Here is an 18167-nt window from a genome sequence, read left to right as displayed (position 1 = left end):
CTCCTTGGATTTACGTACTCTATTATTGAGGCTGTGTAAATTATTTTTTATTTCAGTTAAAGCCTCCTTCGTTTCTAACTGTGCATCGATCATTTCTGACTGGTCCTTTTTTATGCTCTTGAGGCCCTCACTGAGTTCATTGAGCATCCTTATAAGCAGTACTTTGAACTCAGCATCTGTTAGGTTTCTTATCTCCATTTCGCTTAGTTCTTTTCTTGGGGTTTTGTTCTGTTCTTTCATTTGGGACCTGTTTCTTCGTCTCCTCATTTTGGCTACCTCCCTGTGTTTGTTTCTGTGTATTACTTAACGAGCGGTATGGGGCTAGCTGAGACCAGATGCTGCTCATTTGAAAAAATTTAGGAAAACCTGAAGCAGGATCCAAGTCAGGCCAATCCTATGGTTAAGCAAGTGCCAACAGGTTGGGTGGGCCTTAAAGTTGGGTGGGCCTGAAAGTTGGGTGGGGCGGGGTGGGGCAGGGCCTCAGGAAGTCACCAGGGCGGGGCTACCAGTGTGAGTCAGGTTGCTGGAGTCTCAGATATGGCGGCTGTCTGCCGCCCCAGGGAAGGGCTCACCAAAGGAACAAAGGCCTCTGACAGCACGTTTGTCCCGGAGAAAGCCCCCTCTCCAGCCCTCGCTCCAGTGCCAAACAGCTCAGTTCTTCCCTGTATGTCTCTGGTGCCCCTCGAGCTGCCTCCCCTCCAAGCTTAGAGGGAGAGAGTCGGATAAGTCCATGCGCAGGCCCTTTAAGGAGCTGCCTGGGGCTCTAGCCGCATCAGCCTCCCTGAGCCTCAGTTCTTGCTGTTTTTTCCAGCCAGAAGTTATGGGGACTTCTCTTCCTGGCACTGGAACCCTGAGCAGGGTGCCTGGTGTGGGACGGGGACCCCTCAGTCCTCAGGGAGGGCCTTCCCAGCCGAGGTGTCCTCCTGATTTTTATCCCCACACGTGGGTATGGGACCAGCCCCTCCGCCTCCACCCCTCCTACCAGTCTCGATGCAGCTTCTTTAATTCCGTAGTTGTAGGACTTCCATTCAGCTTGATTTCAGGCGATTTTGAATGGTGGTGGTTCTGTAGTTTTGTTGTAACTTGGATGTGGTTGTGGGAGGACACGATACTGCCTTTACCTACGCCCCCATCTTGACCGGAAGTCTTGTTTGATTTTCATATGTTGAACCATCCCTGTGCCCTTGGAAGGAACCCCACTTGATCATGATTCCTTATTTTTTAAATGTATTGTTGTATTAGATATGCTAGTATTTTTTTTAAGGATTTGTGCATCTGTATTCGTTAGAGATATTGGTCTGTAGTTTTCTTTTTTGTGTTATCCTTGCCAGGTTTTGGTATCGGGGTTATCTTGCCCTCATTCTTCAGTTTTTTTTAGAAGACTTTGAGAGGGATATATATCAAATCTTCTTTGGAAGGCAGCTATGCTCACCACTATACCACCAATGCCAGCTCAAATCTTCTTTGAATGTTTGTTGGAATTCACTAGTCAAGCCATCTGGTCCTGACCTTTATTTTTGGTAAGGTTTCTGATGGTTGTTTCAATTTCCTCACTGTTGATCAGCCTATTTAGATTTTCCTATCATTATGATTCAGTCTGGAAGGTTATATATTTCTAAGAACTTATTCATTTCTTCCAGGTTATTGAATTTGGTGGTATATAGTCTGTCATAGTATTCTAGTATGATCCTTTGTATATCTGTGATGTCTGTGGTAACCTCTCTTTCATTTCTGATTTTGGTTGTGAGTCTTTTCTCTTTTTTCCTTAGTGAGTCTAGCCAGAGGTTTGCCAATTTTATGAATCTTTTCATAGAACCAGTTCTTTGTTGTATTAATTTTTTTGTATAATCTTTTTGTTCTCTATTTCGTTCAATTTTGCCCTAATTTTTTTTTCTTTATTGATTTTTAGAGAGAGAGGAAAGGAGAGGGAGAGAGAGATAGAAACATCAATGAGAGAGAACATCAACTGGCCACCTCCTGCATGCCCCCCACTGGGGATCACGCCCACAACCTGGGCATGTTCCCTGACTGGGAATCAAACTGGTGACCAATATTTATATATTTATATATTTATATATTTATATATTTTGTCATATATAAATATGACTACACCTGTTTTTCTTTGGATGTTATTTGCTTGGAGAATCATTTTCCATCCTTTCATTTTGAATCTAACTTTGTCTTTGCAGCTAGTTGTATCTCCTGAAGGCAGCATATGGTTGGGTTTTGTTTTTTGACCCAATCTGCTACTCTATACCTCTTTATTAGCAAATAAAGATGCATGGGTCAATGCTCAACCACGAAGCCATACCGGCGGGGCTCTGCTCTAATTTTTACTTCTTCCTTTCTTCTGCTGACTTTGGGTTGTTTATGTTCTTCCAGATGTAATGTTAGGTTATTACTTGGGATTTCTCTTATTTCTTGAAATGGGCCTGTAATGATACAAACTTCCCTCTTATTACTGCTTTGCTGCATCCCAGATGTTTTGATATGTCATTTTGTCATCCTCATTTGTCTCTATCTTTTGATCCTACTTTTTATTTCTTCTTTAACTCAGTAATTTTTTTAGTAGTATGTTGTTTAATCTCCACATATTTGTATTTTTTGTTTTGCAGTTAATTTCTAATTTCAAAGCACTGTGGTCAGAGAATATGATTGGTATCATTTTAATCTTTTGAATCTCTTGAGGCTACTTTTGTGTCTCAACATACGGGAGAGCCTTAGAATGTTCCATGTGCACTGGAGAAAAATGTATAATTGTTGTCCTGAGATTAAAGGCTCTGAAAATGTCAATTATGTCCATTTGTTCTAAGGTGTCATTTAAGGCCAATGATTCTTTATTGATTTTGTGTTTGGATAATCTAGAGCTGTCAGTAGAGTACTGAGGTCCTCAACTGTAATAGTGTCTTTGTCAGTTTCTCCCTTTAGTTCTGTTACTAGTTGCTTTATGTATTTTGGTGCTCTCTGATTAGGTGCATATATATTAAGAAGTGTTATATCTTCTTTTTTTTTTTTTTTTTTATCCTCACCTGAGGATATTTTTCCATTTATTGTACAGATAGAGTGGGAGGGAGAGAGAGGAAGGGAGAGAGAGAGAAACATAGATGCGAAGGGACACATCGAGTGGCTGCCACCCGCACGACCAACCAGGGCCGGGGACAAACTGCAACCGAGGTACGCGCCCTTAGCGGGAACCGAACCCGGGACTCTCAGGACCGCAGGCCGACGCTCTAACCGCTGAGCCAAACTGGCCAGGGCAAGAAGTGTTATATCTTCTTGATGTAGTGTCCTCTTTACTATTATAAAATGTTCATCTTTGACTTTTAATACCTTTGTTATCTTGACATCTATTTTGTCATATATAAATATGACTACACCTGTTTTTCTTTGGATGTTATTTGCTTGGAGAATCATTTTCCATCCTTTCATTTTGAATCTAACTTTGTCTTTGCAGCTAGTTGTATTTCCTGAAGGCAGCATATGGTTGGGTTTTGTTTTTTGACCCAATCTGCTACTCTATACCTCTTTATTAGCAAATTCAGTCCATTTACATTTAGAGTCATTATTGATAAATGAGTATTTCCTATAGCCATTTTATCCTTTATTTTCTGGTAGCTCTGTGCCTCCATTAGTTTGTTTCCTTGTGTTTCTGCCTGTTATTTTTGTTGGTGGTATTCCATACTCCTTTCCTGTTTCCTCTTCTTTTTAAGCTATGTGTCTCAGTTTGTTTTTTTATGTGTGGTTACCATTAGATTTTGAAAAAGAAAGTTTCATATATACAGTAGTCCTTTTTCTTTTTAATGCATCTGATCTCTATCCTCCTTTGAAAATTCAGACCTTTTCTTTTCCCCTTCTATGTTTTGTTATCACAAATTATCCCTGTTTTTGCTCTAAGTTTTTGTGACCTTTTTTTCTTTGTTTCAGGAAAAATTTCCTGCAATGGAGGTCTTCTGGTGATAAATTCCCTCAGCTTCTGTATGTCTGGAAAAATTTTTATTTCTCCTTCATATTTAAAAGATAACTTTTCTGGATATATTATTGTTGGCTGGTAATTTCTCTCTTTCAGTAGTCTGAATATTTGGTTCCACTTTCTTCTGGCTCATAGAGTTTCTACTGAGAAGTCCAATGATAACCTAATGGGCTTCCCTTTATCACTTACTTTCTTCTTTTCCATAGCTGCCTTGAGAATTCTTTGTCATTAATTTCTGACAGTTTTAATATAATGTGTCTCATAGAAGGTCTTTTCAGACTGAGGTAATTAGGTGTTCTGTTTACTTCTTGGATTTGAGGATCTAGCTCTTTCCATAGTTTGGGAAGTTCTCATCAACTATTTTTGAATAGCTCTCCATTCCTTTCTCCTTTTCTTCTTCTGGTATGCCTATTATTCTTATATTGCTCTTTCTGATGGAGTCAATGGTTCTTGTGAGGTTCTTTCATTTTTTGAAATGCTCAAGTCTTTCTCTTCTTGCCTCTGTGTCATTTCTAGATTTACATTTTCGATATCACTGATTCTTTCCTCCATCTGGTCTGCTCTATTTCCTGTGCTTGCTAATTTATTCTTGATCTCTTTTACAGAGTTCTTCACATCCAGAATTTCTGGTTGGTTCTTTCCTAAAGTTTCAAACTCTTTGTTAAAGTTCTCATTTTTGTTCTTTAATTTGTTTTGTCAGTACAATAAATAGCCTGTCTGTATTTTCTCACATCTCGTTGAATATTTTCAGAACTGCAATCTTGAATTCTCTGTCATTTATATCACATATTTTCTTTAAGTTTAAGTTTTATTTAAGTTTTTAAGTGTTTAAGGTTTTTTTCTTTATTGATTTTAGAGAGAGAGGAAGGGAGAAAGAGACAGAAAGAAACACTGATGAGAGAGAACATCAACTGGCCACCTCGTGAACCCTCCCCGCCCCCTACTGGTGATCGAGTCCACAACCTGGGCATGTGCCCTGACCAGGAACTGAGCCAGCAACTTTGTGGTGCATGGATTGACACTCAACCACTGAGCCACATTGGCTGGGCAAGTGTTTAAGTTTTTTCTGAAGATATTGTATTTTCTTTTCAATCTACCATGTTACCTTGGTTATTCATAGTTTTTGATGGATTCCTTCTCTGTTTAGGCATCTATTCATGAGTGGCATTTCTCTCGTATATTAATACGAAGAGGTCTTTCTACTATTTTCCAGTAGGTGGTGCTGAATCACAAGTTTTTTTAGCTCTGTGAAATCCCAGAGCCAACCACTGTAGTGTCTCTGGCTGATGTCAATGTAGTGCAATTGGTGGGGGTTGGATGGGCTGGAGAAATTCTGCCACCTTCTTTGTTTTACCCGCCCAGTAATGGCGATCTTGGACCTCCATGGGGTCCTCCCTGCACCCTGACCTGGGACCAGTCACAGAGTACACCCTTAGCTCAGGGAAAATAGTTATTCTATAGTATTAGTTCTTGTGTTTACAGATAATGTACTCTGCAACCTGAAACAAAGGGTAAAGGGAGGCAATCTCTGGGAGGTTGCAGGGTGGCAGGACTCCATGGCTTTGTTTCTCAGTTTGGAAGGGTCACCACTGGATAACTGCAGCCACACCCCTATGCTGTGTCCCTGCCACAGTCTCTGGGCTCAGCCACAGCTTGCGCTGCCCACCAAATGTCTCTGCTCCTCCTGGGTGAAGGAAGTGCCAGCCATATTCAGATTCCTACCCTTTCCAGGCTGTGAGCTCCAGGATGCAGGGCTATCTGGCTCATCTCAGCCCTTCTGCCTTCTCACCTCCCTCCTTTATTCCCCCTTGCCCATCTTTAGATGCTTCAAAGTCATTTCCCAAATGAGAGATGATATTTGCAAACAACAGCAGATTTGATTCCCAGTCAGGGCACATAGCTCAGTTGCAGGTTCGATTCTCAGTTGGGCCACATATGTGAAGCAACCAATTGATGTTTCTCTCAAGGTAACCAATAGATGTTTCCCTCTCACATCAATTTTTTTTCCTCTCTCTCCTTTCCCCTCTCTCTAAAATCAATAAACATTTCCTTGGGTGAGCATTTAAAAAAAAGGCAGGAAGGCAATACCTATCATATTTTTGCTCTTTTACTAGGGTTCATGGCATTTAAAACAATTTTTATACAGGAAAATTCTTTAAAATTTATTATAATAAAAGTTTTTTATAACACACTATAATTATTATTCAGTGGTCACAAGCTTTAAGCTGATACCTGGTTTGGAACAAATAACCATTTCCAAAGGAATTATATAATGTCATTTCAAATGCAACTACATATAATTATGGTGAAAGACTCAGAGGCAAATCTACAGTTGTAATTTGGATTTATTATGCTATTTTTCATGGTCAGATAAAAATACTGCATAGACAACAAATAGAAACATTAAAAACAATGATTATATTGTCTTTAATATGAATAACTGAGAAAAAATCTCAGCATCTAAGAAACTATTCAAAAAAAAAAAAAAAAGAATTAGATATTCCACTGCATTAGAATAATGACCAGAACTTGTTTAAATTCTATCAAACACATGAAGATGTGAAATTTCAACTGGATTCATTTATATAAATAAATGAGTTAAGTTCTTCCTAACTAAAATGAAATAAAAATTTGTCAACTCAACAGTGCATTTTCCCAGGTATTATAAAGAGAGCATTATTTATTCTAAAGTATGCTTAGTTCTAATTAAAACAGAAAAATATAGATGCTTGAAAATTACCAAAAAAACCTATTAAAATAAAGTAGAAAGAGCATGTAACCAGGAAACTAAAACTTCGAGGTCCTCTCCAAACAACAGAAGAGCTAAGAAGGTCCATTTTACCCCCCAAGAGCTATACTCCATCCTCCCGAGAGACAAATACATAAAGACATGCACTTTCCTAAACTTGAATAGGTTCTATTAAAAAATCAAAAGCAAGTGAAATAACCTGCCAGATGGCTTTGGATTTTGGGATAGCATTCTGAACTTGGGATGTTTATCTGGATCACACCTGAATTCTGAACCCAGCATGGGCCGCTTGTCATTATGGTAGCATCCTCATTCCCTTCCCTCCCAGAAATTGATGCTACCTTTCCAGCAGATAAGAGGTCCCTTCGACAGAACACCCTGGGAGCTTCTGACTAGGTAGTACTTTAAGTGCTTCTGCTTCTTTGGCTGGGTGGTGAGCTTCAAGTTAATGTGGTTGGAAAATTCCGTGAAATACCGAAATCCTCTTTCTCCACAGCCAATACAGTTTCCAGAAAACCCTGAAAGGAAGAAAACCCAAGTTATTGGTGGTCTTATACGTTGATACAATACCTTTACATATAAGAAGCATAGAGCCCGGCCGGTGTGGCTCACTGGTTGAGCGTTGACCCGTGCACCAAGAAGTTCGATTCCTGGTCAGGGCACATGCTGAAGTTGTGGGCCAAATCCCCGGTGAGAGGCATGCAGGAGACGGCCAATCAATGTTCTCTCTCATCGATGTTTCTGTCTCTCTCTCCTTCTCCCTTCCTCTCTCTCTCAAATCAATAAAGAAATAATTTTTTTTAAAAAGCATAGAAATATTGCCCTGGTCAGTTTGGCTTATCGGTTAGAGCGTCTGCCTGCAGTCCAGAGGGACCCAGGTTCGGTTCCCGCTAAGGGCACGTATCTGGGTTGCAGTCTGTCCCCGGCCCTAGTTGGGTTGTGTGGGTGGCAACAATTCGATGTGTCCCTTTTACATTGATGTTTCTCTCTCTTTCTTCCTCTCTCTCCCTCCCACTCTATCTGAACAAAAAAATGGAAAAATGTCATTGGGTAAAAATAAAAAAAAAAAAGCATAGAAATATTAATTGTCTTTGAGTCAATAACTTCCTAATTTCAAAAAAATAATTCAAAAGAAAACAAAGGTACAATATTTTAGCAGAGTTATTCCATAGCAATGAAAAACTGAAAATAATTTTTATATGTTTAATGCTCTAAAAAGATAATGGTTAGGAAAACAGAGTAGATAATATAATAGAATAGAATAGAATTTATGTAATTGCCATTAAAAATAAGAAAAGGTTTGGTCCTAGAGATGTCCATTATTTCTTCCCTATATACTTCCTTTTTAGAGAAATTTCTCGTCCTGGTTCTCTGTCCTGCCCACAATGTGGACTTGGATAATTAAACTATGGGCCAATATCTGCTTCAACCTGGGAAAGTCGGTGTCTCTCTCTGGAAATTTTGAAATAATTACAGTCAGTCAGATAGATGGTAGTGGACTCTGAATTTATGAGGTTTCGTAAAATTAGAACCTAAGTTGAAACTATGTCAACCACATGTCAGCTAAAGTGAGGAAGAGAACAAACAGAAATGTGAAGAGGAAGCTGGTCTGGATAGAAGAGCATGGCAGTAATGCATAAAAGTTGACAGGGCATTGTCAACTTCTCAGTTCTTTTGAGAACTAGCTGTACTTTTCGGCATGAGTTACTTGAGATTCCCATTTCCTCTTTATTCAACCCTTCCCTACTCAAACGAGCTTATGATTCCTTCAGATATAACATCCAAACAATTCTCATTCATATTAATCAAACAAAATAAAACTCTCGTCCTGGCCGGTTTGGTTCAGCGGTTGGAGTGTAGGCCTGCGGACCAGAGAGTCCTGGGTTTGGTTCCCACTACGGGCACATACCAAAAAATAAATAAATAAATAGAAAGAAGAAGAAATGGAAAAGGCTCAGAGGATGAGAGGCCATGCTTTGCTTTATTGGAAATTACTTCTTCAGTCCCCCTTAATACAAATACAAAGGAAAATGTGGACAGGAAGAAAGTGAGGTTCTCTGGTTGGGATTTATGAGGACATAACACATGTACTATCATATAGTGAACAAGGACAAAAATGTTGTAAATAAGAAAGGACATTCCAATTTCATAAATATATCTCTACATACAAATAACTAACTGGAAATAAATTCACTGATGGAGTGATACATTCTTTTTAAACCCCCAAACCAATCTATTACATAATTAACAAATATAGATAAGGTGGGAAGAGAAGGGCCCCAAGGATTAAAGACAGACTATATTACAATGTTCCAATCTCAAAATGCTGACAATCAATTCAGAGCATTTAATTATGACAGTTCAATTTATTACTGTATTATTTATTCAACAATTATTTGTTGACCACCTGTCTACATTCCAGGCATTATGCTGGAATAACAGTGGTGAAAAAGAGATAGTCATGACCTGGGATCAGTTACAAAAATTTAGTAATTCTATATGATTAGTTTATTCCTGTTACTTTATAGAAATATAAACATTTATATAATTTTGTAAGTTATTCAGAGATGGATTGCACTTTAGAGCATTTGGCTATTTGTCTAATACCTTTGAGCTATAGGCAAAAAAAAAAAAAAATGTCAATGGCCACCTAGTTTACCAAGTTTCTAAAGCCATCCATCCATCCATCCACCCACCCACCCACAAATATTTGTGCTCTGTGCGCTAGGCACTGTTTCAGGCACCAGGTTTTCAGCACGGAACAAGGAAGACAAAACTACTGTCTCTGTGTAGCTTCCATTGTGGTGTGATCGTTCATGCCTTGATGGAAAATTCACTGACTTATGAGACAGATATAATACACCCTAAACACAGAACAAAATTATAAAAATCTTTCAGCCAAAATAATTAAAGACTGTGTCCACAAAAAAAATGAGGCTTATTTGATAGCCTCAAGCAGTTCATAAAAGATTAGTGTGAGAATTAGAATTAACAAAGTACTTAGGTTAGATATTATTATTTTTTTTATCTTTTCCTCTGCCTATTCTCTGAGGTGAAAAGCAAGAGCATGTGAGGAGAAGAAAAAGCAATATATCTTGATAATCTTCAAAAAAGAGAAATTTTACATTAATGATGATAATTAACAATATTAAAGAGTTAGAACTCTACAGTCTATTTTAAAACTCTGTATGGTTTCAATATTAGCTTTGATTCAAGGGAGATTTTATCTGCACAAAGTTCTTACTGTCATTATCATAAGAAATATTACCTCTTACAGCCAAATTACCTTTCTAGCTTTTCTAGCAACCAAGTCCTCCAACTGCATGGTAGGTTTGGGACACAAGCACTGCCAACTGAATCAATATATTTTCAAATCAATTCCCCCACAGTTTTTGGGAATCTGCGTAGTTTATATAAAATTTGGACACATTAGTATTAAAATCCATAGAGATTCTAGAATATCTGAAGTTTAAAAATTGGTCCACTGTATCTTAATGCATACTAAAATCATCCATCTTAAGTAATAAGTGTTGAATGAATGTTAACTTTTGGACAATACAGTACTAGATATATACAAAGCTCAACAATGTACTGTCTAAAAAAATTCTACCATTGTTGTACTATAATGTCACTTGGAAAAGTAGTTAATAAAAATTATGTCTATCTATAAGACTAGAGAAAGTTCTATGTCTATAGGGGTATTCAATAAATATGACAGGATGGTAGAATACCATTTATTTTTTAAATTTATCTTTACTGTTTAAAGTATTACAGATGTCCCTCCTTTCCCCCCGCATTGACACCCTCCTCCCTGCTCCTACCCTCTTGCCACCTTCACCGCACTGCTGTCTGTGTCCATTGGTTATGCATATGTGCCACGCACTGTGCTGGATGGGTGCTTTATAAATATCATCTCATTTGATCTTTACAACCCTGCATGGTAGGCATCATTGGATCCTTTATATAGATGAGGAATCTGAGACTTTAAGAGGATAAGAGCTTTCCCAAATGCTTAAAGTACTAAGGCAAATCTGGAATTTAAACCCTGCTCCAATTTCAAAGCCCATGTCCTTTGGTCTCATATTCCTGATTACATAGGATTATGAAATCTATTATTCTGATGGTGTTTTCTGTGTCCTTTACACGTTGTATTCTAGAAAGATTTCTCTAGCCTTGAAGAATCATTGACCAAAGAAGCAGTATGAGAGGTATTTTGTCTGTAGTCAAGCCACATAAACGGTTTCATTCAATGAAACTATGATGCTTTTAAATGCTAAAAGGGGAGTTCTGGTCAAGATGGCAGGGTAGGTGTACAATGTACTCACCTCCTCCCATGGCCACATCAAAATTACAACTAAATTATAGAACAATCAACCTGGATGCTCAACCATCTGAAGACTAACTGAACAAGAAGTTCTATAACCAAAGACATAAAGAAGAAGCCATGTCAAGAATTGAAGGGGCTGGAATGCAAAGCAGGCTGGCCCCACAACCATGTGTGTGTGACAGTTGAAAATCTAGAGGGATATCTCATCTTCAGAGGTCTCCCTGAGGAGCAAGGGGTCTAAGTCCCATGCCTAGCTCCCTAGCCTGAAACACCAGTGCTGGGAAGAGGAGCCCACATTATATCTGGCTGTGAAAACCAGCGGGGATTCTGTCTGTCCAGATGAGATGGAAGGCATCCCCCTAAAGAGCCTGTGCACAAACTCTTATTCATAGGCACTTATCCTGGGCTCCAGCAGAGGGACAGTGGCTGAGGGGGAAGGGCATCAGAGACATATAGGGAGAAACTGAGTTGTGTGGCTTCAGGGGTGAGTACTGGAAGGACAGCTGCCATTGTCTCTGTGTTGGGTCCTCCATGGCCAAATCTGCATTAGCCTGGTGAACTCCACTACTCCACCCTGAGGACTCCTTAAGACTTCACCCCACCCAACTTATACATCACCCCAGGTCCTTTCAGGGGCAACTAGCCTGGGCCCTTTGCAGTCTTTCTTTAAAAACTCTCCAAAATTCCAGTCAAGCTCAGGAGGTACCAGAGACATATAGGGAGAAACAGTTGCATAGTTTCAGGGTAAGGGCCAAGCCCCTGTCCCTGTGTTGAAAACCTCCTCCCACATGGCCAAATGTAAATCTTCATTAGCCTGGTGAACTCCACTACTCCATCCTGACAGATGCTGAGATACAACCCTACCCAACTCACACACTGCCTGATATGGCAGAAGCCAACCTTGACTCGTGTCATAGTCTTTCTTTAAAAACTTTCAAAGAACTTTGGTCAAGCTAGGGGGATGCTAAAGACATACAAGGAGAAACTGAGTTGTTTGGCATCAAGGTGAGGGCTGAAGGAAGAAACAACATCTTTCCTGTGTTGAGTCCTTCCCCCAAACAACCAAATCTGAATCTGCGTTAACTTGATGAACTCCCCTAGTTCCACCTTGACAACTCCCAGAGACCCTGCCTCTCCCCCCCACCCCCGCCAGATCCATAGCCCTTGGCAGGTGGCAGCTGACCTCTCTATACCCTGACACTTTTGCTGAGTGGCCTTAGGCTCAGTGCTAGCACCAAATCTGAATCTACATAAACCTGGTGAACAGCAAGCACTTTTCCCATCCTGGTGACTCCCAGACCCTGCCTCACCCAACTGCCCGTTTCTTTCAGAAGCTGAACCTTACCAGCAGCCAGCAGGTGGCAGCAAGTCTTGGGTTGTTCTGTGCCTTTTGCTGACCTGACCCCCAGGACTGGTAACAGTGGCAAGCAGCCTCAGTTTGCAGCATGGCCTCTACCATGGGCATCCAGACCACCATAGAAAGCTATCAACCTTGGATCATTCTGTAGCTCTTAATAGGTGCCTACAGCCAGTCACAGGCAACATCTGATATTGACCTGCACAGTAGCTCAAGAGGCCCAAGAACCAACACATCCAATTAGCTCCACAAGAGGAACACCCAAAGGGTGGTCTTGGCAGGCACCAGACCCCAATGGGGCAAACTCTGTTCTGTGGGGTCAGCCTCCACGCAGCTGTTTGTATGCTGTGATCATGGCCAATCCACATTGCCAGTCAGCTTGAGAGTCAAATCCACCCACTTATATGCCAACAGCAATCAAGGCTCAATTACAAAGGAAGGGTACACACACCCCACACAAGAGACACAATTGGAGCACCTGGTGACCAAGGAGACTGTGCCACTAGGCCCCACAGAACACCTATTACATAAGGCCACCCTGCCAAGACCGGGAGACATAGCAGATCTACCTAATACATAGAAACAAACCCAAATAGGCAGCCAAAACAAGGAGACAAAAAAACAAGCAAACAACAACAAAAAAAACCATGTCCCAAATAAAAGAACAGAAGAAATCTCCAGAAAAAGAACAAAATGAAATAAGGGCAAACAATCTACCAGATACAGAGTTCAAAACACTGGTTATCAAGATACTCAAGGAACTTGGTGAGTACTTCAACAAAGAGGTAGAAAACATAAAAATGGAGGCAGAAAACAATAAAAAAAACAGTCAGAAATGAATGAAATTAAAAATACTAGAAGAAATCAACAGTAGATTTAATAAAGCAGGGGATCAAATCGGCAATTTTAAAAGTCATAGACACAGACAATAGTATGATGATTACAAAAGGAAAAGTAGGGTAGAGGGAGGTAGAAGATGGTTAAGGGGGGATTAATGGTGACAAAAGGAGGCTTGGCTTTGGATGGTGAACACATAATACAAAATACAGATGATGTATGACAGAATTGTACACTTAAAAACCTCTATAATTTTATTCAATGTTACCCCAATAAATTCAATTAAAAACAAAGACAATGTAACAGAAAACACCCATTCAGAACAGCAAAAACAAAGAATCAAAGTAAATGAGGATAGTTTAGGGGACCTCTGAAACAACACCAAGCATAACAACATCTGTTATCATAGGGGTACCAAATGAGAAGAGAGAGAATAAGGAATTGAGAACCTATTTGAAGATACAATGACTGAAAACTTCCATAACCTGGTGAAGGACAAAAACACCCAAATCCAGAAAGCACAGAGAAACCCAGACAAGATGAACCAAAGGCCCACACCAAGACACATCATAATTAACATTGCAAAGATTAAAGACAAAGAGAAAATCTTAAAAGCAACATGAGAAAGACAGTTACCTACAAGGGAGCTCCCATAAGACTGTCAGCTGATTGCTCAACAGAAACATTTAAGGACAGAAGGGATTGGTACAAAATATTCAAAATCATGGAAAGCAAGGAATAACCAAGACTACTCTAGTCAGCAAGGCTATCATTGAAAGAGAGCCTGGCTGATGTGCTCAGTGGTTGAGTGTCAGCCCGTGCACCAAGAGGTCACCAGTTCAATTCCTGGTCAGGGTACATGCCGGGTTGCGGGCTCAATTCTCAGTAGGGGACATGCGGGAGGCAGCTGATTGATGTTTCTCTCTCACATTAATGTTTCTATCTCTCTCTCCATTCCTCTCTCTCTAAATAATCAATAAAAACATCTAAAAAATCTATGACAAAAAAGGCAAGACTATACAATGGAGTAAGGGCAATCCATTCAATAAATGGTGTAGGAAAAATTGAACATATACATGCAAAAGAGAGAGAGAGAGAAAGAGAGAGAGAAAGAGAGAGAGAAAGAGAAATTGGATCATCTTCTTACATGATATACAAAAATAAACTCCAAATGCATTAAAGACTTAAATATAAGACCTGAAACCATAAAACTCCTAAAGAAAACAGGTAGTAAACTCTCTGACTTGCTCTTAGCAATATTTTTTCTGACATATATCCTCAGGCAAGGATAACAAAAGAAAAAGTAACCAAATGGGACTACATCAAACTAAAAATTTTTGCACAGCAAAGGAAACCATCAACAAAATAAAAAGACAACCTAGTGAACGAGAGAATATAATCCCCAATGACACATGTGATAGGAGTTAATATCCAAACTTTATAAAGAACTAGCCCTGGCTGGTTTGGCTCAGCGGTTAGAGTGTCAGCCTGCGATCCAGAGAGACCCGGGTTTGGTTCCCGCTAAGGGTACATACTTCGGTTGCAGTTTGTCCCTGGCCCTGGTTGGGTTGTGTGGGTGCGCCCACTCAATGTGTCTCTTTCACATCGATGTTTTTCTCTTTTTTTCTCTCTCTCCTTCCCACTCTACCTGAACAAAAAAATGGAAAAATGTCCTTGGATGAGGATAAAAAAAAAAAGGAGACTTTCGGTCAAGGTGGCGGCATAGGTAAACGCAGTATTGTGTCCTCCCACAACCACATCAAAGTTACAACTAAACTACAGAACAACCATCATTCAAAACCGCCTGAAATCAAGCTGAATGGAAGTCCTACAACTACAGAATTAAAGCAGCAGCCACATCCAGACTGGGCTGAGGGGCGGAGGGGCGGAGGGGCGGAGGGGCGGAGGCGCAAGGGCCAGTAGCGAGATGGGCTGGTCCCACACTCACGTGTGGCGAATAAAAATCAGGAGGATACCTCCGCTGGGAAGGTCCTTCCTGAGGACTGAGGGGTTCCCGTCCCACACCAGGTGCACCACTCAGGGTTCCAGTGCCAGGAAGAGAAGTCCCCATAACTTCTGGCTGGAAAAACTAGCAGGAACTGACGCTCAGGGAAGCTGAAGTGGCTGGAGCCCCATGCAGCTCCTTAAAGGGCCCACACACCAACTTATCGGACTGTCTCCCTCTAAGCTTGGAGGAGAGGCAGCCCGAGGGGCACCAGAGACATACAGGGAAGAACTAAGCTGTTTGGCACTGGAGTGAGGGCTGCAGAGGGGGATGGAGAGGGGCCTTTCTCCAGGACAAACGTGCTGTCAGAGGCCTTTGTTCCTTTGGTGAGCCCTTCCCTGGGGCGGCAGACAGCCGCCATATCAGGGACTCCAGCAACCTGACTCACACTGGTAGCCCTGCCCTGGTGACTCCCTGAGGCCCCGCCCCACCCCTCCCCACCCAACTTTCAGGCCCACCCAAGCTGTTGCCACTTGCTTAACCATAGGATTGGCCTGTCTTGGATTCTACTTCAGGTTTTTCCTAAATTCTTTCAAACGAGCAGCATCTGGTCTCAGCTAGCCCCATACCGCTAGTTAAGTAATACACAGATACAAACACAGGGAGGCAGCCAAAATGAGACAAAGAAACAGGTCCCAAATGAAAGAACAGAACAAAACCCCAATAAAGGAACTAAGTGAAACGGAGATAAGCAACCTAACAGATGCTGAGTTCAAAATACTGCTTATAAGGACACTCAATGAACTCAGTGAGAACCTCAGTGAACTTAGGGAGGGCCTCAAGAGCATAAAAAAGGACCAGTCAGAAATGATGGATGCACAGTCAGAATTGAAGGAGGCATTAACTGAAATGAAGAATGATTTACCCAGCTTTAATAGTAGAGTACGTAAATCCAAGAAGCAAACCATCGATTTGGAATATAAGGAAGCAAAAAACACCCAATCAGAACAGCAAAAAGAAAAAAGAATCCAAAAAAATGAGGATAGTGTAAGGAGCCTCTGGGACAACCTCAAGCGTGCCAACATTCGCATCTTGGGGGTGCCGGAAGGAGAAGAGAGAGAACAAGAAATCGAAAACCTGTTTGAAACAATAATGGCAGAAAACTTTCCTAACTTGGTGAAGGAAACAGACATACAAGTCCAGGAAGCACAGAGAGTCCCAAACAAGATGAACCCCAAGAAGCCCACACCAAGACACATCATCATCAAAATGCAAAAGGTTCAAGACAAAGAGAGAATCTTAAAAGCAGCAAGAGAAAGGCAGCTAGTTACCTACAAGGGAGTTCCTATAAGGCTGTCAGCTGATTTCTCAAAAGAAACTTGGCAGGCCAGAAGGGAGTGGCAAGCAATATTCAGAGTGATGGAAAGCAAGACCCTACAACCAAGATTACTCTATCCTGCAAAGCTGTCATTTAGAATCGATGGCTATATAAAGACTTTCCCAGACAAGAAAAAGTTAAAGGAGTTCATCACCACCAAACCGTTATTATATGAAATGATGAAGGGTCTTTTTGAAGAAAAAGATAAAATATATGAACAAACAAAATGGCAATGAATACATATCTATTAACAATGGAATCTACAAACAAAATGAACAGGTAGAACAGAAACATTCTCATAGATACAGAGACTATTTATTTTGTTGGTTGCCAGATGGGAGGGGGGTTGTGGGAATGGGTGAAAAAGGTGAAGGGATTAAGAAGTACAAATTCATTGCTAGACTGACAAACCTCAAAGGGAAAGGGGTGGGGGGGGGGAGAAATAAACCAAAGAACTTATATGCATAATCAATGGCCACAGACAACAGTGTGGGAAAAGGCGGAGGGGGGCGAGAGTGGGGAGGAGGGGGTCAATGGGGAAAAAATGTGGAACATCTGTAATACATTCTACATTCAACAATAAAAAAAAATTTTTTTTAATCTTCACCCGAGGACATTTTTGGATATTTTTGTTCAGACGGGGGGGGGGGGGGGGGGGAGAACATCGATCTGAAAGGGACACATTGAGAGAGACACATCGAGTAGCTGCCACCCGCACAACCCAACCAGGGCCGGGGACAAACTGCAACTGAGGTACGTGCCCTAAGCGGGAACCGAACCCGGGTCTCTCGGGACCGCAGGCCAACGCTCTAACCACTGAGCCAAACCGGCCAGGGCTCAACAATAAAGATTAAAAAAAAAAAAAAAGAACTCATACAACTCAACACCCAAAAAGCCAAAATCCCATTAAAAAATTGTCAGAGGACCTGAAAAGAACTTCTCTCAAGAGGATATACAGATGGCCAATAGACATAAAAAGATGCTGAACATCACTAATTATCAGAGAAATGCAAAGTAAAACCACAATGAGATATCACCTCACACCTGTCTGAAAAGCTGCTATCAATAAATTAACAAACCACAAATGTTGGTGAGAATGTGAAGAAATGTTGGTGAGACTGCAAACTGATATAGCTACTATGGAAAACAGCATGGAGATTCCTCAAAAAAATTAAAAATGGAACTTCCATAATTCGAGAAAGAACAACAGGAAACGCCCAGAATAATTAGAAGGAAATAATAAAGATTAGAGCAGAAATAAATGACATAGAAGCTAAAAAAACTACAAAAGATCAATGAAACCAAGAGCTGTTTCTTTGAATCAATGAGCAAGATTGATGAACCTTTAGCCAAGCTTATCAAGAAACAAAGAGAGAGGACCCAAATGAGTAAAATCGGAAATGAAAGAGAAGTAACAATTGACATCAGAGAAATACAAAGGATTGTAAGAAAATATTATGAACAACTATATGCCAACAAATGGGACAAACTGGGTGAAATGGACAAATTCCTAGAAACATACAATCTTTCAAAACTCAATCAGGAAGAATCAGAAAACCTGAATAGAACAATACAAACTACTGAAATTGAAGCAGTAATAAAAA

At 40.5% G+C, this 18167-nt stretch overlaps 1 protein-coding gene across 1 annotated transcript in view; it reads right to left on the bottom strand.

The window, feature by feature from the left end:
* The window catches only part of GREB1L (GREB1 like retinoic acid receptor coactivator), a 171698-nt gene that overhangs the window by 121892 nt on the left and 31639 nt on the right, over positions 1-18167 (bottom strand). The window contains exon 5 of the mRNA XM_036245203.1: positions 7061-7237. Coding sequence (XP_036101096.1) covers positions 7061-7237 — 177 coding nt within the window. The remainder of the gene's footprint in view (positions 1-7060; positions 7238-18167) is intronic.

This window comes from Molossus molossus, unplaced genomic scaffold (assembly GCF_014108415.1).
Source record: "Molossus molossus isolate mMolMol1 unplaced genomic scaffold, mMolMol1.p scaffold_m16_p_6, whole genome shotgun sequence".
Classification (NCBI taxonomy): Eukaryota; Metazoa; Chordata; class Mammalia; order Chiroptera; family Molossidae; genus Molossus; species Molossus molossus.
The sequence above is the reverse complement of the archived record's forward strand: the minus strand, read 5'-3'. Positions and strand labels throughout refer to the sequence as shown.